The sequence below is a fragment of the Rhinolophus sinicus genome, chromosome 16 (assembly GCF_057876585.1).
Source record: "Rhinolophus sinicus isolate RSI-liver-muscle chromosome 16, RSI-T2T, whole genome shotgun sequence".
Lineage (NCBI taxonomy): Eukaryota > Metazoa > Chordata > Mammalia > Chiroptera > Rhinolophidae > Rhinolophus > Rhinolophus sinicus.
Window position 1 is genome coordinate 1,176,567 of NC_142516.1, and position 21,400 is coordinate 1,197,966.

Here is a 21,400-nt window from a genome sequence, read left to right on the forward strand (position 1 = left end):
GAACCCAGCAGGCAAAGCAGGCTCACTCGCGTGGCGGCTGGAGATCTCGGCAGGTGTGTGGGCACGTGACAGGAAGGCAGCACGAAGGATCAGAGGATTCTGACAAGCCTGCAGTCCACATGGGGGCGAAGCCCAAAGCACAAGCACCTGGCAAAGGGCAGAACGTAGGGTGGAGCCCAGGGTCCCTGGAAGGCAGGACAGTGTGCGGGCTGAGGGCAGGACCCAGGCACGCGTCTTACTTGGCCTCTGGGAACCTCAGCGCCCAGTATAAATTCCGGACACTGAGACAGCCGGTCTCCTGGGGCTGGGTGAGGACTAAGTCAGGCACGTACGTGAGTCACGTCGCAGACAGCAGAGGCAGGAGCTCAGTGAGACCATCTTAGCTATTATTCTTAGTATAGACCACTGTCATGAGGTCAAAAAGATGTGCAAACAAGCACTCTCCCAAGCGCTGTCACAGCTTCCCCACCCTGTCAACCGAGGCCACATCTTGGTACCCAGGGCAGGACGAGGGAGACGCGGCAGCACACAGGGGTGGCAAGGACCCTGGAAAGGTGCCTCCATTGTGGCCACCCAACCTGAGGCCTCCAACTCAGTCTGAGGTTAGAGAAGACTGCGCAGCCACACGACACACTGGGACAGCGCGTCTCCATCACCGGGAGCTGTCCAGCGCCCCCCCCCCCCCCAACTATCAGAATGTCCTCTGGGTACCCGGCAGCAGCATTTGCACCACGAATGGAGAATCGCCACTACATGTGCTCCAAGGTGGCTTCTCGTGAAAATAAGTACAAATAATTATAATGTGAGGGGAAAATGACCACAGGGCTCCTAATTCCGGACCCCGACCCCGGTGCTGGGGGTGCCAGTCAGCAGAGAAAGAAGCCCGCCAGGCAGAGCCCACTGTCCATCCTCCCTACACCAGGGAGCGGAGAACGTCACCGCGTCCCAGCAGGGGCACTAGTAGGTAGGTGGCACCCCCCAGATTCTCTTCTCTCCCCTTTGTTCAGGGGCAGGAAGCGCGCAGGCTCAGTTTGCAGTCAGAAAACCAGGAAGGGAGAGCCCTGGGAATCCCTGGGGTTGGGATGTCACAGAGGTGAGCAGCTGGAGAAGGGATCCCAAACCTGTGTCCACAGTCCTGGGTGACCCAAGTGGCCCATGTGTGACGCTAACTGGACCCAGCACAGCAACGCCTTAGAGGACTGAACCGGAGCGCAGGTCGCACACTGGTGTCCGGCGCACGGAGGCTCGGAGGGCTCAGGCAGCACGGGACTGCGGACATGGAGGGGAGCCACCAGGACTCGCGGCCTCAGCCATGGGGGTGGTGGCGACCTGGATAAAGATCAGCAGGACCCAGAGTCTCACACGTAAGCGTCAGATTGGCCAAGACACAACGCAAATGGACTCAACAAAGACAACAGAAGGAACTAAGGTTTCCAGGTGAGAATTCCCACCCGTTCTCAGGAATTTTTTTCGCTTTCCCGATCCCAAATCCTGAGAAAAGTTGGTTGGGAAATCGGGAAAATCGGCTCCTTGAACCCAGGTGGTTGGTAGTATGTCATCACTTTGTGGAAACGATTCATCGTGGAGAACAGAAAATAGTTTATATCTCAGCATTTAAGAACGGGAAAGCAAAAAAAATTCCTGAGAACGGGCAGGAATTCCCGCCTGGAAACCCGAGAGGGAACCTACAAGTCCCGGGAAAGGCAGCCGACAGACCCAACCCCACGAGGACCCAGGTATCAGAACCATGGCACCAAGACGCTGCGGGCAGTCTGTACAACCGCGCTGGCAGGAGGAAGGGCAACTATTTAAATGAACAAAAAAGAACTGACACAAAACCCTGAGGAGCCCGGGGAGAGAGTCCCAGGACAGAGGGAGACCTGAGACGGACGGAGGGCCAGGCGCAGGTGGGGGCGCGGCGGCCAGCAGAAAACCCCACAGCGCAGCTTTGTCCATCCACGGCGCGACAGTCAGGCGGCGGGGACATCAGGACACCGGGGAACCCAACTCGGGCGGGAAGCGGACCCATCCACCCCAACACCCCGTGCTCCTCACCTCCATTACAACTCACTTGGAGAACAGCTCTTACCAAGGACGGTGCCAGGGAGAGGGACAGACTTCCCAGGGGCAAAACAGTTCAGTGGGAAGGTGACAAATGGCAATGGTTAAGCACAGGCTCGAATGGCAGCATCTCTCCAGGCTGAGGTAACTCGCCTCACTCCCGCCTCAAAGACTCTGCCCCTGTCCCCAGACAAGCGTCCCCACATGCTAACATCCCAGGGCTTCCAACACAAACAAAGGCTCAGGAGCACAGCCAATGTGTCTGTACCTGGCAAGGGAAGATTCAGGACCAAGCAGACGCCAACTAAACAGTCGTACCTGTGGACCGAGTGGCCCGTGTTCTCCTAGTAACCGTGGGCTGCATGGTTCATTCACATCAGTCCTCCCAGGACAGACAGTCACAGGGCAGGCTGGGGTGAGCTGACAACATGGTGAAGGGTCACCAGGCCAAGTTCACAGGGAAACTGCAGTCCAGAGACCCCAACATCCTGACACCACTCTCACCTGAGGGGGCGGTCTAGCTCCCTGACCCCCACCCCCAGGGGGTTCTGTCCATTCCAGAGGTGGCAGGAAGCATTTCTGGACAAGTTAAAAGGACAAAATATGGACTCCAGGGACTGGCAAAGGGAGAAGGGGACCGTGGTAACCTCTCATGCTCTCTGCACTGGGACCCTCAAAGGCTGCACCCTAAGAGCAAGCACGAACCCGAAGCAGTTGTAGCCCTCCAAAGCAGCAGAGCTGGGCTGTGTGTCTAGGAGCAAACATAACTCTTCCTGGAGGAAGTGACATCTTAGGCCTCAAATGATTCCTACAATCTTTCTAATACATTACACCTTCAGTCCAGGTGGAAAACAAGCAGATAAGCAAAATGACAAGGTATCCCGACCAAAACCCAGGACAATAAAGGACAGACACAGGCTCATGGACCTGTGGTGCTGCCAGGGTGGAGTCAGCCCAGTGACCCCAACCAAAACCCTGGATGGAAGACCAGTACAGCCACCTGGGGATCTGACACGCAAACCAGAGCAGGCAACCTGGGGCAGCGAGGCGGAGCTTAAGAAGCCCCACTTCTGGGGTGCTGGTTCGCTTCCTCTTCCTCCCCGGCTTTGACCAAGCCCGACTCAGCACTGTGCGGCACACACAGACAGCCAAATGCTGAGAGAAACCCCATCTTTCTGGCCAGAGGACCAGGAAAAGGGCCCTGCAGGCTGGACAGTAGGGTGCAGGGAGGTGGGGAATTCTGGGTTTTAGTTCCCTTTTTTCTTGTCCAGCCTGCCACAGTCACAGAGCTGCAGAGACAGCACAGGCAGCCAACATTCTAAGAGAAACTCATCTGACTGCCGAGAGGAGCCAGGAGAGGGGCCTCAGTGGTCCAGACAGCATAAGGGGTGCCTGTTACTTTTCCTCTCTTCTGTCACCACCATATGGCCCCAACAGTGGCCCCAGTTGTGCAGAACTGCACAGTGACAGCACAGGTAGCTCAAACTGAGTGAAGCCCTGTCTTTCTAGTCAGATAAGGAAGAGGGGGTCCTTTGAACCACAAAGTATGAGGGGAATTCAAGGATAGAGCCAGAAAGGGGACCCCTAATTCTGTGTATGAACCCACACAACCCTGGGCTCCCTCCTGAGCTGCATGTGTGCAGAATAGCCCAAAGAACTGAAGTGACCTTGGAGCCCCTGCCCACAAATGCTGAAACAGACTGGTCAGGACCTAACACAGTTTACTGCAACCCAGCAGCAAAACAAACGACCAAAAAATATCACCAGTATCCAAAAGATTTTAGCAGGCCCCAGAGAACTCTCACAATGTAATATTCCAAATGTCCAGGACACAATCCATAATCACTCAACATAAAGAACTAGGAAAATGTGATCAATTCTCAGGAGAAAAGACAATCAACAGATGCCAACCTCAGAGGACCTACATGTCAGACTCATCGAAGACCTTGAAGTACCTAATATGACCAGGCTCCGTGAGTTAAAGGCAAGCACTTCTGAAATAAATGGAAAGATAGAAGCTCTCTGCAGAGAAATAAAAACTGTTTTTAAAAAGGAACTAAAATTGCCGAACTAAAAAACATAGTATCAACAGAAAAGTCAAGGATGTTCAACAGAATGAAGACGACAGAGGAAAGAGTTGGTGAACTTGAAGGTGGGTCAACAGAAATGATCACTGTGAAGAGCAGAGGCCGAGGAGACGGAGACCCCTTGGGAGGCGGGGACAACACCACAGGTCTTACCTCTGTGTCACTGCAGACACACTGGCACAAGAAGCAGTTAAGTAAATAATGGCTAAAATCACCCCATATTTGGTAAGAGACACCAATTTACAGGCTTAAAAGCCCAGAAAACCCAAAGAGAAGCAATGTGAGAAAAGCTGTACCCACACTTCATCGTCACACTGCAGAGAATCAAGGATGGAATCACAGCGCCCCGACTACACGGCTCAGCCACAGACTTCAGTGACTATGAGGTTTGACAACCAAGTTTGCGAACTTGTTGCACCAATGTTGCTAACCTGTTTTGATACCAGAGGGATTATTCATTATGAATTTGTACCAACTTCACAAACAGTTAACCAAGCTTAATATTTGGAAGTGCTGAAAAGGCTGCATGAAAAAGTTAGACAAAAACGACCTGAACTTGTCGCCAACAATTCATGGCTCTTGCATCACGACAATGCACCAGCTCACACGGCACTGTCTGTGAGGGAGTTTTTAGCCAGTAAACCAATAACTGTACTGGAACACCCTCCCTACTCACCTGATCTGGCCCCCAATGTCTTCTTTCTTTACCCGAAGACAAAGGAAATATTGAAAGGAAGACATTTTGATGACATTCAGGACATCAAGGGTAATACCATGACAGCTCTGATGGCCATTCCAGACAAAGAGTTCCAAAATTGCTTTGAAGGGTGGACTAGGCACTGGTGTCGGTGCATAGCTTCCCAAGGGGAGTCCTTCAAAGGTGACCGTAGTGAATTCAGTAATGAGGTATGTGGCACTTTTTCTAGGATGAGTTCGCAAACTTAATTGTCTGACCTGATATGCTTAAAACCATAAAAGGGGGGTAAAAAGATTAAGAATTTTGGCAGAAAAATGGAAATTATGAAAAAAAAAAAAGGAAAGAAAAAAGAACTTGGCAGATTAGAAAAAGAACCAAGTAAAAATTCTACAACAGAAAAATACAGTAATTAAACTTAATTTTATACAATGTTGAACGGTAGATCAGAAGAAAAGAAACTGACAGACGATGTGTCACAGAAGTGTGATTGGAGGCCCAGAAAGAAAGGAGAGAAAATATGGGGCAGAAATAGTATTTCAACAGATAACGGACAATTATTTTCCAATACTTGTAAAATTCATGAAACCTAGTAGGATAAAAACGGCAATTTACACACCAAATATCACAGGAATACTGATGAAATCCAAAGACAAAGAGAAACCTTCTAAAGCAGCCAGAAGGGATTTCTGGTCAGGACAAGACAGCACAGACACCTCTCTATGGTCTCTCTCCCTGCTCCTCTCCACTAAGTACAGCTATAAATCTTGGAAACAAGTCAAAAGACAATCAAAGGAGAACCCTGACAGGTGGCAGAGGACAGCAAACTGGCTTGGGACCCCAAATTAGAGAACAGCACAGCAACAGGGTACCCTACAACCCCCCACCCAACAGAAGGTAACCCAGGCCTTGTATTTCCTGACCCCCCAGCTTAGCAACAGAAGACAAGCCAAGCGGGCTCCTTCCTGCCCCAGGCGGAATGGGAGTCCCACCTACTACACTGGGCCACCTGGCGGAACCGGCAGATGGATGGGAAGCCCCACTAATAAGCAGCCTGGGACACTTACCTCAACCAAGCACCCAACCTGGAAGCTCTCTGTCCCCTGGGCAGAGAACCCCATCCACCCACCCACAGGCACCAGGCTGTCCAGCCCCAGGAACCTCCTTCTACCTCCTAAAGCAATGCCGACAGGACCAGTGGGAGCCCCAGCAGATGCCCCAGGCAAACCAGACTGGCACCACGAAGGCCCTGAACACTGGACTGTCACTGGAACCATAGTCCCCAGTAGTAAGCCAGGACCTGCGTGCTGAACCTAAACAGGGAGCCTTCCTGCTACAACAAAAAAGTCAAACAGAACCCAGAGTCTCCTAACATAACAGTCAAGATATCAAGGACATAATTGAAAATCACCCGTCACACCCAGAACTGGGAAAAGCATGACTTGAATGAGAAAAGACATCAACTGACCCCAAGATGAGCCAAATGTTGGAATTAGTTGACAAAGATTTTAAAGCAACTGTCATAAAAATGATTCCACAAGCAATTACAAATTCTCTCGAAACAAAAGAAAAATAGAATACTTCAGCAAAGAAAACAAATTATAAAAAGAACCGAATATAGAACTGAAAAATAGAGTAACAAATTTTAAAATTCACTGGATGGGCTTAATAGAAAAGTGGAGAAAACAGAGGATAGAATCAGTGAACTTGAGGAAAAATAAACAGAATTTACCCAGTCTAAACAACAGATAGAAAATACACTGAAAATAATAAATGAACATAGCCTCAGGGATGTGTGGGAGAATAACAAAAGATCTATAATAACGTTATATCACTGGAGTCCCCAAAGAGAAAATGAGTGGGTTTGAAAGAGTATTTGAGGAAATGATGGCTGAAAACTCCCCAAATATGGCAAAAGATATAAACCCACAGATTTCAATAAATTAAGTGAATCCCAAGTAGAATAAACTCAAATAAATCCACATCAAGACACATCATAATCAAACTTCTGAAAACTAAAGACAAAATATTTTGAAGTAGCCAGAGTGAAATGACACCTTCCCATGGGGGAGCACTGACTCGATGACAGTGGGTTTCTCCTCGGAGCCATGGAGGCCAGAGGGAAGTGACACACGTTTTTCAAGTGCTGAGGAAAAGAACTGTCAACCACAGATTCCACATCTGGTGAAACAATCTTTAAGGAATGAAGGACAAATAAAGATAGACAAAGTTAAAAAAAAAGGGAAGTTCTTCAATTCAAAGAAAATGATAAAAAGGAATCTTGGAGCATCAGGAAGGAAGAAAGAATAACAGAAAGAGATAGGTAAGATAGCAAACACAGCAGACTACCCTTCTGCTTACATGTTTTCTAAATTACACCTAACGACAAACAAAAACTACACCTTCAGATATTCAGGGCACAGGTATTTAGAAGTGGGGAGAACAGCGGGACATAAATGGAAAAGATTTCCACACCTCACTGGAAATGGTGAAACAATACCAGTCAACAATCACAAGTCAGGTGTGTATATTCTAACACCGGAGCAACCACTGAGAAACCTGTACAGTGAGACACACCCCAAAACAATATAAATATCAGGGAGGAATCCTAAAAAATAAGTAATCCAGAAGAAGGCAAAGAAAAAAAAGGAAACAGGAACAAGAAACAGAAAACAGAATAACATGTCAGACTTAAACCCTAACAGCAACAATTACATTAAATGTAAATACTCTAAGCACACCAAGTAAAAGACAAAGACTGGCAGAGCGGATAAAAATACATGACACAACTATACAAGAAACTCACTTCAAATTGAAACAGAAGAGGCCCGTGGGGATGAAATGTCCTATATCTACATGATACTATGTCAATAGCCGGTTGTGATATTATACTATGGTTTTGCAAGAAGTTACTACAGGGGAAACGGAGTCCAGGATCTCTCTGTATGATCTTTTTAAAAACTGCACATTAAAATACAATGTCTCAAAATAAGAGTTTAATAATTTTTAAAAATTGGGCAAATATCTGAAAAGACATTTCATAGGGGGAAAAAAAAGATTCAAACGGCCAATAAAAGTGTGTAACAAAATGCTGCCCAGGAAGTGCCTACGAAGCCACAGAGCAATCACAAGCCACCCCCTGGAATGGCTAAAATGAAAGGTGACGAGGTCACATGCTGGCAAGGATGCAGAGCAACTGGAACTCTCCCTCTCTGCTGGTGGAAATAAAAATGACACAGCACTTTGGGAAAAAGGGGGGAAGTTAAACACCCCTATATGACCCAGAAAGACACATGCAAACATACGTCTACTCGTAATAGACAAAAACTGGAAGCAATGCATGCACCCACTACAAGTGAACAAGGAAGTAAGATGTGGGCAGCCAACGATGAAGCCTACGACTGCTCAGTGGGAAGGTGTGCTCGTGGGTGGGCCTCCAAGCCACGGCACTGTGGGAGGAAGCCCACAGAGGCCCCCTGATGTGTGACCGCAGGGTCGCACAACTCTAGTCAGCAGTGACAGGGACACTCGGTGAGGCCCTGGGTCGGGCCTGGCTGAAGGGACTCGAGGGAACACTCGGCAGTGATGGCTGTACTTATGTCACTGTGGTCCTGTCCACAGGGCTGTGTATGTTTAACGTCATCACACTATACTCTTAAGGTTGTGCACATCTATCTTACCGTGTGGAAAGAATACTTCAATCGCTGGTCCAAACTGTGAACTGTGGGGTCTCCGCACGCTTCTCAGGGCCCGTAGAGTGACGTGCCCACAAAGACCTATGATGCGAGGCTGTGGACAGTGGTGCCTGAGAGCAGGGCAGTGCTGGGGCAGAGCGGTAAGGGGGGCAGAGACGCTCCCCTGGGGGTCTGGGATGTGTTTCCAATAGGCATTAACCCACTTATACAGCCTTCTCTGAAAAGCCCAGGTTTAGCACAGCTTCTCCCCTCAGACTCCTCCAATGGCTCCTAATTCACACACACAAAACCCCCATTTATCCAGCAGCCACTAAGGGCCTTCCGAGATCTGGCCCTAGGCATCTTTCCCAAGCTCCGGCCACCTTCCACCTCTGCTGCAGCTCGATCCGCGTTTCATCCCCAGAACATGAGCCTTTCCTTTAGCGTGAAGGACACCCCACTCCTGCCCCGTCCTGGTTTCTGTGCGTTCCCTGTCCTCCACCCGGGTCTTACCCACCTGGGCCACCCCTCAGCCTCACTTTCCTGACTGGCACATCCCAGACCCCCAGGGGAGCGTCTCTGCCCCCCTTACCGCTCTGCCCCAGCACTGCCCTGCTCTCAGGCACCACTGTCCACGGCCTCGCATCGTAGGTCTTTGTGGGCACGTCACTCTACGGGCCCTGAGAAGCGTGCGGAGACCCCACACTTCACAGCACGTGCTCAGTGAGTTTGAAGTGGCTGGAGGACAGTGACCAAGGGTAGTTAAGTGAACTAGTTCGCATGAACAGTTAGGAAAAACAGGGTGAGGCGAGAGCACAGGAAAGAAGTCAGAAATAGAAATAAAAACTCAAAGATGACATTTCTGCATGTGGTAACAAAGCCAGGAAAATAGAAAAGCTCCATGGAATAGATTATGAACGTGCCCATCCAAGGCGCGCCGGCCGGCTGGAGGCGGCTGCCCCAGACTTCTGCCCACTTGCCCAGCTCCCACCCCACCGACAATCAACCCAGGCCCATGGCCTCTGCTTCCTAACACGCTCCAGCCTCTCATCCCCCTGCAGACCCGCGGGGCCAGGCCGTGGCACTTCAAGCCAGAACATCAGCCCTGCTATGGACACAATGTGTGTGTGTCCCCAAAATTCACATACTGAAGCCTAATCCCCAAGGTGGTGTTAGGAGGCGGGGCTTTGGGAGGCGACTAGGCCAGGAGGCGGGAGCCTTGTGAACGGGACCAGTGCCCCTTCCACCCTGTGAGGACACAGCAAGAAGACAGCCTTCCATGAACCAGGAAGTAGGCCTTATGCAAATACCCAAGCTGCCAGCGCCAGGATCTTGAACTTCCAGCCTCAAAGCTGTGAGCAGTAGATGTCTGTTATTCGTAAGTGCCCCAGGGTGTGGTGTCGTCACAGCAGCCAGGACAGATGAGTCCCCAGATGTTCCACCTGACCACAGCCTCTACCCACTCGAACCTGCTAGACTCTTGCTAGGCTCTCTCTCATCACACCACCCCACACAAAAACCTTCCCTGGCACACATGGTGGAAGAAAGCCCTGGCCAGCTTGGAACACTGTGAACAATCTGGCCCAGGCTATTTTCTAAACTAATCACCTACTATTTCAGTCCACAAATCCTGTCACAAGGCTAATCAAGTGCCCACAAACACTTCTGCAAGGAACCTGGCCAGACGCGCCCCCTGACTTGGGAGGCCGCCCATACCTTGCCCATTCTTCAAAGCCTGCAGGGACCACTACCCCTGGAGCCCAGGCAGTCCGGCCCCATTCCTCCCCCTGACAGCTCCATATTCTACCTCAGACAGCTCCTGGAGAGATGTCCGGTGGCATTTCAGTCCTTGCATTATTTAATTTTCCTTCGTATACGTCAATAGTTCATGCGAATTTTAAGCAACTAAAGAGAGAGCATCATTTAACTGCCCCCTGTACTTCCTGTAGTGCAAAAAGCCATTATGCACAGGAAAGCTACGCAACTATTAATAGATGAATGAATGTAATGTTGGCTCCATCCCGGTCACCTTCAGATTCGATGAAAAATGAGAGCAATGTGAGTTTTTCAATAGTTCAACTAGGAAGTGAAAAAGAACACTGGTACATATACTGGTGATATGGCCACCAAAAAATCAATAGTGGGAAAAGCCTAGGAGCTATTAGGTCGTGAATGTAACACGAAGAAGAAAGTATTAAGGGCCTTTTGGAAGAACATTTGCACAAATTTAACATCCTGGAGCACAATAGTGGTGACCCTTTTGAGAGTCACTCTAACTTAAAGGATTAGGACAGTTTGAACTTAACGATGGATTTATGCTCCTTGGTTAATATTTAACTTGCGGCATCAAGACAGGAAAGAGAGCACGTGCAGACAGATGCATCTTTAGCAATACACATTCATCATGTCTGGCCACCAGGCCAGAAGTATAAAGCACACCTTTCTCTTCCACCTGTCCCACTTGTCACCAGCTCCTCTAATCATCTGACAAATAGGTGAGCACTGACTCTGTCCTGTAGACATGGCATAAGCACGACAGCCGTAACCCCGGAGCAGCCCTCAGTGCTCCAAGCAGAAGCAAAGTCATGCCAGCGACACAACCCCCCAGTATCTAGTACCACTGAGCATATACGCCCAGGTTGCTCTGTGACCTCCCCCCCCATCTCAGAAGCACCCAAATCCCTTGGAGGATCAAAGGACTATTAAAAAGATTATATAAACCAATAATCTGAGCAAATCGTCACGTTAAAAATCTAATAGTATGCTTATGAATTGGGTCGTCTTCCCCAAGACTCGCGTGGTGGCTGTGCTCCCTCTAGCCCAGGGACAAAAGCAGAAGCTGGCTTTCACCGCCAGTTCTGGGGCCTGGAGAGGGGTTCTGAGCCTGCGGTTCATTTTACCCAAGTGTCACCACAACAAAGTTAGGTGGTGACCTCCTGGAGTTGACATGAAGGGATTTTTCTCCTGATATCAATTAAGCCAAGAGAGTCCAAGCTCTTCTGTGGCCCATGTGAGCCCGCACCACAGCGACTGGATCACATATCCCGTCCATGGCTGCAGAGACCAAGACGTCTGTGCAAGGATCTCCCACCCCACAACACGGTTCCCAAACCGGTAGTTCACTCCGGCCAGAGAGGGAGAGGATGACAGCGTCAACCCCTCACTAGCAGCGGGCTCTGGACAGCCCCAGGGCCTCTCCACCCGTTTGCTGCCAGTAAAACGAGAAGGTTGACCTTGGTGGCCCTTACGGTCCTGCCCTGTTCCAAGCAGCACAGCCCTGTGGTGAGTTGTTGGTGAGTCTCCACTTGGTTTCCAAGGCTCCTCTGAGGGTGACATCACCACCACTGCACTAACAGCACCATGACTGCAAATAGTGGGTGCCTTCTAGTACTTTCCCTTGGTTGTTCTGTCAGCATTGTTCTTGAGAGGTAGCAAAAGCTATTATTCAAAATCCCAAAACTGAGACCTAGATACCGTTAAGTTTCCTACGGTCGTGGACTAAAATAAAAACCCAGGAATACAGGAGCCCATCAGTGCTCTATTCTGTAAAACAAGCAGTACTTCAAGTCACCCTTTAAACTTTTTCACCAATTTACTACAACTTTCACCCAAAAATACATCACAAAATATTCCAGCTAAGCAGGTTCTAAACCTTATAGTAAGACACTGTTAAATGAGTAACTTGCAACATGTCCAACGTATTATTTCTTAAAAAATAATTAAAACACTGTTAATGAAACGAGTTACTCCCCCAAAAGGAGGGGCAGAATCTAAAAACAACACAAGATGGCCCACAGTTCTTGGCTGTGGCCCCGAGATGAAGAAGGGGGAGGAAGCAGTCGCAGACCCATACGCCGCCTCAAGGCCCAGCCACGGGTGTGCTCTGAGCCTCCCCACTCACTACTAATGGCGGCCAACGGCCCAGGGACACTGAGAGTCCCAAAAGGCAAACGCAGACCAAGAAGGCAGCCTCAGAGCACGTCGTCCTGGGGTGTCCATGCTTAACTCTCCTGCACAGGCAGAAAGACTGTCACATTGGGCTACTTCGTGAACAGCCACATAACAAGCAAAATATTTAAGCACTTTCACCATGATACCCCTCAAAAACTGATTCAGGAGTCAAGCGTGCAGACTAAAAGAACCATGTCTAACTCACTGAAGACTAAGCTGCAGAGGCACACGGAGACATCCAGAAGAAGAAATAAAGAATGGCCCCTGGAGTAGGAGGAGTCTAGGGGACAAAATCTATACCACCCTACCCAAGTCCCCTCCCCACCCCACTCCTGAGGACTGGCCCCACACCGGGCAGTGGTGACAAGGCTGCCTGGGCAGGCATGACACCATGCCATCGACATAGACGAAATCCCTTCAGCTGAATGCAGAGCTCCCAAATTTGTAAATTTAGAGAGACCTTCTCAACCAGGAAAACTCCACATCTGCTCCCCTTCCAGAAGCAAGGTACAGAATGGAAAAGCCATCCCATTTAGCAAAAAGGAACAGAGGCCAGACCTCCTAAAATCAGTGGCTGACGGGCACATGGCAGCCGATGGTGACTGATGGGCACCTGCAATTCGGCCTTAGGTCCTCAGCAGGCACCTACCGTGCTTCCCCAAAAATAAGACCTAGCCGGGCAATCAGCTCTAATGCGTCTTATGAAGCAAACATTAATATAAGACCCGGTCTTACATTAATGTTTGCTCCACAAGCCATATTAGCGCTGACTGTCCGGCTAGGTCTTATTTTCGGGAAACCACAGTAGTGTCCTTCAGCTCCTGCTCGTCATTCTATAAATACCCATCTTTAATAATGTCAAAACTGGAAAGCCTATTTTAACACCAGCTTTTGAATTACCTATCTGATGAGTCAACAAGGATTAAAGAGCGACCGCATACTGGAAATAAAACTAGACTAACCCAACAGTAACACTGAGAAAGACACACGTTTATTTCCAGATAGCTGACAAATCCCACGCTGAATGCCAAAGTCAAATGCAACAGCAGAGAAACACCCGCACTGGCTAGAACCTGGAGGGCAGACAGGAGAGGCTTCGTACCAGTACCGTCTCCAGCACGTCACTACCAGAGCCGCGGCCATTTCCAAGGGCAACATCTTCTACAGTCACGGGAGTGAGGCCTGCACGTGCGCCCCAGCAGCCAGGCCTGAGAATGCACTGGGCTTAGGGCAAAGAACAGTGCCCACGCAGGATGGTGGGCAGGCCTCCCGTGAAACGCTACACAGCGGCACGGAGGCCAATGGGCATGAGGCTGGGAGGCTCTAAGGACGGACCGTGGAGTAAAGCAGTCTCAGAGAAAACATCACGAATGGTGCGACACACGTCAAACTACACGACACAGGTCCATGATGGGAACGTCTGTGGTGAATTAGAGAAAGGCGAATCAACGGCCAGCACAAGACCAGCGGGTGTGAGCGCAGGCCGCACACCCCCAGAGGTCCACGGCCCGAGCTTCTCCTTAAACCCACTGCTAGAATCCAGCGTGGCCACGCTGGTGCTACTATCCATCCCTTACTCTAAAGTCTATACACACTTTTACATACACTCTTGATCAACTCCATCTTTTCTCCCAGATCACGTGAATTCCCGCGCGTGGCAAGCATTTCCCCAGGGTACTACGTGGACAATGAATAAATTTCATGCAGCTGTAAACAAGAATTCTAAAACTGAAAACGGCCGAACAAAGGAGAACAACTCTCCTTGCACACGAGAAACTCCACTTAAAATCAGGTGATGAATTTAACCCTCTGAGCTGCGGAGCGTGTTGGTCCTCATGAGTGAGTCTCGCTGTGGCACAGGCCACTCCAACTGGTGAGACCCCACCCAGGGAAACGCCTGCTCAGCGAGTCTGGAGACCGGTCAGCCACACGCCTCCCTAGAACGGTGCACTGTCCATCTCGCTCCCACTCTACAAACAAATGTTTTCCCCAGAATAAGGCAATTTTTTAAAACGCTTCACACTGAAAGAAAGAGGACGACACGGTATTAACTCCTAATTTTGTACCTGACACAAAGCACCTGAAATTAATAAGGGAAGCCTTCCGGGCCGAGCAATCATGGGAATCAGTCGGTCTGTGACATTCCGACAGACGGGAGCACCGGTCTTAACCCACGTCTCAGGCCCTGACAAACTGGGCCCGACCCCCGGTTGACCGGCTCTTCACAGCAGGAGGGAGCCGGGCGTGAGGATGCGAGTAAACACAATCCACGCGAAAGCCATTTCTCGCTCGGGAATTCCGCAGGTGAAGTTTTGCGGGCGTCAAGAACCGCTGGGCATCCGGCGTTGCTCTGGACTCGCGCCCCACCCGCACGAACGCGGGAGCGGCAGGGAGGCGCGACCCCGCGGCCCCGACCCCGCGACGCCGAAGCCCAACCCCGCGACCCCCGCTCCACGGTCCGCGCGCGCCAGGCCATCCGCGAGCGACCGCCCCGCACAAAGGCCGCCCCGCCCGCCCCGCACCTGCGGCCCCGCCCCGGCCCCCGCCCCGGCCCCGCCGGCCCACCTCGGCCGTAGGCCTTGGCGCAGATCCACTGCAGGTTGGCGGCGATCTTGGCGCGCGCCGGGTCGTAGCGGTCCAGCGGCACGATGTCCGCGGCGCCGTCGGGCGCGGCCTCCATCCTCCTCCAGCCGTCCCCGGCCGCGCGGCCGCCCGCGTCCACCATCTGCACACAGAGAGGCGCTGCGGCGGGCGCCCGGCAACAAAGGCGCCGCGCCGGGCCGCGTGGGGCCGCGGCTGGACACACTGCACGGACCGCGCCGCGCGGGGCCCGGAGGCCGCCCCGCCCCCGCGCGGCCCGCCCGCCTGCCTCACCTCAGAGCCGCCGCCGTCGCCGCCGCCGCGGGTGCTGCTGCTGCCGCATGCTGCGGGGCCTGGCCGCGGTCGCCCGGGAGGCCCGGGAGGCAGCGGGCGAGGGTCGCGGGCCGGGCCGCGGGCCGGACGTGGGGGCGCGTGCGCGGACCCGGGGGCGGCGGCAGCGACGACCGCTGAGGGGGCGGCCAACCGGCGAGAGCGCGCACACCGCCCAGGCCCTGCGCAGGCGCACTGCGCGCGGCCCGCCGCCCCGCCCCTTTCCGCACGCGCAGAGGGCGCTGCCCGCGCGGTCCCGCCCCCAGCCCTGCCCGCCCCGCCTCTTTCCGCAGGCGCTGTGGGCGCTACCCGAGGGTCCGCCCCTTTCCGCGGGTACTGGGCGCGAGGTCGCGCGGCGCTGACTGCGCGGGCTGACAGGCCCCGGAGGGTCCCGCAGCATCCCTTTGTTTGCGCCGCGCCTCCTCCTCTCCGGCACTGGGTCGTCCAGACCGAAGGCCCCAGCCGCTGCCCGACGGGGCCGAGCCCCTCGCGGAGGCCTCTGCACCCCTGGGGGACGGCGCGGGCCCAGCCCCAGCGAAAGCCGACGGCGACCCCCACCCCCACCGCGGGGTTTCCCCTTCCCAGAGAGCAGCGCTGGGAACCAGGGGCCGTCCCCTCCCACAGCGGGGCTAAGAGCCGGAAACCCCACCCTGGGAGCAGCCCCGGCGATGCACTCCCTCCTTCCCCCAAATCAGCGCTGGGAGCCAGGGGACGCCTACCCCCATAGCGGCCCTTGGTGCAAAGGGGTCCCTTCCCCAAAGTGGCACTGGAAGCAGCACCGGGAATACCTCTTTTCCCCTAAAGCAACGCTGGAACCAGGGTACGCACCCTCCCACAGCGGGGCTCGGAGCCCCGGGGACCCCACCCCAGAGCAGCTTCCAAGTCCCTCCCCTCCCCCCTTTCAGAGCTTAGAGCCTGAGGGCTCCCCAGAGCTTACCAGAGTACGCTGTGCCTGGGAGCGCCCCAAGTGGGCACTAGCCACGGTCTCCAGGGTACTGTCCGGGGAAGGTGGACGTCTGGACACCTAAGACACACTGCATTGTCCTCACCCTGCACTAGCGGGGCCATGGGGAGGCGCCTCAGACATCCCCGGGAGGGGCTCGCTTCATCCTGATGAGGTCAGCACCAGAGGGCCTGTATTCAGCTAATAGTTACAACACCGTGAAATCTTGTATGTACAGGTGCTTATCTGAGGACCTCACAGCCAAACACAAAGGGGTGCTGGCTTTGGACCACCCACCACGGTCCAGAAATCCAAGGCTGAGGAAAGCAGGAAGAAAGTTTCCTCTGGATAAGGTGTCCTGGGAGTGAAGCACAGGATGGTTCCCAGCCTCCAGGGGTTTTTAAGGTGCTACCAACCTCCACTTCACGAGCCAACCTCAGCCAGAAAGAAGACCCAGATTATACAGTGATGTAAGCTTAGGCCCGGCCAGCCAGTCAACAGATGCATTCATGTGCAGGCCTGGGCCTCACTCTGGCTCACAGCAGAGAACAAAACACCCCCCCCCCCCCCCCATGGAGCTAAGGTCCAATGAGAGATCCAAACACTGCACAGTGCTGGAGGCAGCGAGCTGCACTGTGGGAGAGGTAAATAGGAGTGCTGGGGGCCGGCTGTCAGGAACACTGGGAGAGGGCATCAGATCAAAGACGCAGGAAGTGAGGGGCAAGCGGGAGCATTTCTGGGGGCACAGTGTTGTGGGCTGGGGGTGCAGCAGACAGAACCCTGAGACTGGAGTGCCTAGTTGTAAAAACAGGGAGGCCACTGAGTCCAGAACCCAGGATGGAGAGGTACTGGGGGGAAATGGAGGTGGTGGCTGGAGAGGTGGGGGCAGATCTGGCACAGGAACTCTGACCTCTTCTCTGAATGAGATGGGAAGTCATGGAAAGACTGGGTGGGGGGATTGTATCAATTTTCTGTAAACCTAAAGCTGCTCTAAAAAACAGAACCTATCACTTAAAAGAACAAAACAAACCTCGGGCCCAGCTACGCAGCCCCAGCTTCAAGACCAGCCTCCAGCCTGGGCAGCCCTCGGCAGCTCCAAGGCTCAGAGAACCCACCAGCTGCTGGAGCCCCAGGCTTGCTCTGTTCTGCCAGCTCTTTCCCCCTCCTGCCCAGCTCCTCCAGGGGTCTCAGTCCTGTGCCCCTTTCCACTGGATGGGCCCTTGATGTTCCCTGCCTGGACACTCTTCCATGTGCTTGTCCCTCCCCAACCAACAGCTGAGGTCCCCATGAGTCACCATTCTGGTACTTCACTGCTGAGACCTTCTGTCTAATGCTGGTAGCGTCTGAGCAGGCCTGGTGTGACGGGGAAGTCACCATGGCTGGGCGCAGCGGGGCACACAGCAGCTCCTCAGCAAACCAGCACTGCAGGACGCAGACCAGGTATGGGGAGGCCCAGCCCCCGAGGGCTCCATCCTCGTAGGTACAGTGGACCCCATGATCCCACAGCTAACCAACCACTGGGAGAAACCTGTGGACCCTTCCAGTGAAAACTGTCGCTCTAAATGTGTGCAGGGGGCTCGACCATTCCTAACTCTGACCTGGCCACCACCAACCATGGCACCGGACATTTGGCCCAAATGCTCCCCAGCTGGCCTCGGGGGAGCTCAACCTCCCAACCTTTTTTCAGTACTGCTCGCCCAGGGAGAAAAATGCTAATTCAAGTTAAACTTAATTGAATTAATTAAAATTTCCCCATTGGGAGAGAAATTAAACAGGAGGGGGAGACTGTTGGGTCGGTTGGGCTGTGGAGGACCTCAAACCACTGTAATACGCCAAATTTCTTTTGCGTCCCCTCCCCCAGGGAAAAGGGATTTCCACCCCTGGGGACAGTATCAGTCCCCTTGGAGAACTCAGGGCTTAAGGGCAGCTGGGGACTGCAAAGGCTTGGGCAGACACACGGCACTGGAGTGGGGGTTGGCAGTGCCTCCCTGGGCCCGGGAGCTGGATCCCAGCCTGCCCTTCACACCTTCCTCCAGCTGCGCTGAGTGAAGGGACATGTGACCTCATGTCTTCACCTCCTCGACACACCCACCTGAAAAGAAAAGTCATGTGGAGTTTCTCCCCTCCCCTTCCTCGAGGACAAAGCATCTGGGAACAGCCACCAGTGTGTCTGCCGCCCATACTTCCAAACCTGTGATGCACAGACCCCTCGTGGCCTGGGGACCACTGAAAGCACCACATTGTGCAAAACCGGCCACGGGCTTCTGCGCAATCTCGTCATCCTTCGCGGGGGGCCTGCACTGGTGCTCACCCCTGTGCCGGCTGATACAGTGCAAAACCGGGCTGCTGAGCCCTTCTCCCTCCTGGGAGCGTTTTAAGGCTGCAAACTTCATTCTGTAGTTTTCAAGGTGCAAATTACACACCTCTTGGGGATTTAGGAATGAGTCATTTTTCCTCTTTCTCTGAAACCTTAGGACCTGGGCTCCAACACAAGGCTTTGACAGTCCGCTCTTGCCAGAAGCAGAATGCGCTCCTACCCCAGTAATGGAAGGGGAACCAGAGGCTCCAAGGCGTGACATGTGTCACAAGTGAGGCACCCTGAAGGTACAGTTGTGACACACCACAGCCGCTCCAAACGGCCCCAAGCAGTGGCACCAGCAGTACACATTCCAGGTCTGTCTACGCCTCGAGGACCATGGGAAGGAGGCAAGGGAGAGAGAGGACGTGAGTTCCCAGGGTTGCTGGTACTTGTTAAATGACAATGTTCTGTCAGTTCCCGAGCCAGAGTCTGAGATCCTGAGATCGGGGGTGTTGGGAGTTCCTCCTGAGGCTGAGGGGGACTCTGCTCCAGGCCCCCCCAGGCTCCCGTGGGGTCCCGTCCTGGGGCTCCCATCTCTGCCTCCATCTGCACATGACCTTCTCTGGGTCTGTGTTCACGTGGCTGCCTCCTTCCCGGTGCTATGGGATCAGGGCCCACCCTAGTGACCTCGTTTCACCTCACTCACTTCTGTAAAGGCTCGTCTCAGACACAGTCACCTCCCAAGGTCCTGGGCTTAGGGCTTGAGTATCTGTTTTGAAGGACACAACTCAACGCCCGACAGCTGCCCACACTGTGTGAGGGGTCTCAGCACAGATGATGTGGGACACAGGATCAGCCTCCAGGACTCCGATCCCCCATCCACGCCACTTCCCCCCATCATCCCTGATGCTGGCTCATGCCTGTCCCTCACCTTTAAACTCAGGCTTCCAGGAGCCAAGAGCATCTGCCGAATGTGAGAACCTGGAGCCACAAGACAGGGCTTGCTGTCACCCACCTGGGACTCAGTGGTGCCGGAGGCGGCATTACATATGCTCCTCCTCCCGTGCGGGGAGCCCTGGCTCCTGTGACCTCCAGGACACCTCCTGCTTTAGCCCGTCCTCCACCAGGCGGCCCCTCTGGCCCCTGCTGCACTCTGCTCTTGGCTCGCGCCCTTGTTCCGCCTCAGGTTCCTGGAGATGGGTGAGCCCACACCTCTGTGTGGTTTCCCAGGGCTCGTGTGACACCACCGCAGCCTCCTCCCGCCCTGGAGCGACTGCCTGGCCCCCAGCCAGCCCCGTCCTCTCGCTGCAGCCGTCCTGCATCACCATTGCTGGCAACTGGGCAATGGAGAGAGTGGACTGCTTCCTGCCACGGAGCCCCCACGCCGGCCCTGGGTTCCAGCCCTCGTGGCAGGACGGGGTGGGGGGGATGCCTCGGTGTGGATCTCGGCATGTGCCTCAAGTCCCCATAACCCCAGTCCAATGTTGGGGTCTCCCAGCCCTGCAGTCAGGGCCAGCACTTTCTGGAACACTCGACTCTGGCCAAATGACCCTCAAGCAACACACCCCGCTGCCCCTGGGAACACAAATGACTGGGGCAGACCTGCTCCCAACATCCCCTTCTTTGGGACCTTCTGAGTTTAGAGGCAAAATGCTCTGGAAAAGGATAAATTCTGCAGATGTGCCTAAGGCACTGTACCTATTGACTGGAGCAGATGCTCCCCACTTCTTTCTGGCCGTCATTTGACGTAAAATAGCCCCTCAGTTCCTGAAGGGACAGAGTGCAGGGAGGGCCACCCTGCGGGACATTATGACAGCCACCAGGCCCCAAACCCCTCATCATGCGCTGCCACTTCAAAAGGATGGCAGGTGGCAATATGGGGACGACAGGGAGCAGGTCCAGGTTGGAGTGCCAACTGGCAGCTCCCAAGTTCCTGGTCCAGGAGAAGGTGGGAAAGCCTGGGTGGCCCCGGCCTTGAGGAGGGGCTGCCGGGGCTTCTGGGGATCGTGTCTGAAGGAGGGCTGGCCGCCAAGGCCACGAACTCTTGCTCCAAGTGTGGAAGGTACAGGGCTTCTTCAATCAGAGCCCACAGCGCGGGCTGCTCCAACAGTGGACAGCCTAGGAGAAGGGACCTGGCAGCCCCACCTGTGCACCGCGTGCTTGTTAGGGACGGCACGCCTGACATGTGACAGAAAGAAGGTGCACTGGCAAGTCTGGGACCCACCCCAGGCGCTCCGCATGGCCACCTGCACCCTCCCTACTGGCTCATGCTAGGCCAGTGCCCAGGACGTCAAACAGAAGTGGAGTGCCGAGCAAATCCCCCAAGCTCTTCACACTACAGCTTCACAGATATTTCTAACTGTCTAACGTGAGGCTTAGAAGATGTGAGATTCACTTTAAAAATTATTTTTATGGGCCAGACCAGTGGCTCAGGAGGTTAGAGCTCCATGCTCCTAACTCTAAAGGCCGCCGGTTCGATTCCCACATGGGCCAGTGGGCTCTCAACCCCAAGGCTGCCAGTTCAATTCCTCGACTCCCGCAAGGGATGGTGGGCTCCGCCCCCTGCAACTAGCAACGGCAACTGGACCTGGAGCTGAGCTGCGCCCTCCACAACTAAGACTGAAAGGACAACTTGAAGCTGAACGGCACCCTCCTCAGCTAAGATTGAAAGGACAACAACTTGACTTGGAAAAAAGTCCTGGAAGCACACACTGTTCCCCAATAAAGTCCTGTTCCCCTTCCCCAATAAAATCTTTAAAAAAAAAAAAAAAAAAAGTATTT

General features: G+C 53.6%; 1 protein-coding gene and 1 long non-coding RNA gene across 7 annotated transcripts in view; one reads left to right on the plus strand and one right to left on the minus strand.

The window, feature by feature from the left end:
• The window catches only part of CAMSAP1 (calmodulin regulated spectrin associated protein 1), a 57,673-nt gene extending 42,104 nt beyond the window's left edge, over nt 1-15,569 (minus strand). For 5 of the 6 annotated variants that reach the window (XM_074331374.2, XM_074331373.2, XM_074331372.2 and 2 more), the window contains exons 1-2: nt 15,342-15,568; nt 15,033-15,192 (exon numbers count right to left, since the gene is read on the minus strand). In XM_074331374.2, coding sequence (XP_074187475.2) covers nt 15,033-15,192 — 160 coding nt within the window. In that variant the 5' untranslated portion in view covers nt 15,342-15,568. Of the gene's footprint in view, nt 1-15,032; nt 15,193-15,341 lie in introns of all 6 variants that reach the window. The other variant, XM_074331375.2, reaches the window with a different exon arrangement.
• A 1,426-nt stretch (nt 15,570-16,995) lies between these two features.
• Nucleotides 16,996-21,394, plus strand: LOC148754931 (uncharacterized). The gene is made up of 2 exons (XR_016019404.1): nt 16,996-17,165; nt 18,795-21,394. It is a non-coding gene; the product is annotated as an uncharacterized LOC148754931 (long non-coding RNA).
• Nucleotides 21,395-21,400: the final 6 nt, after the last annotated feature.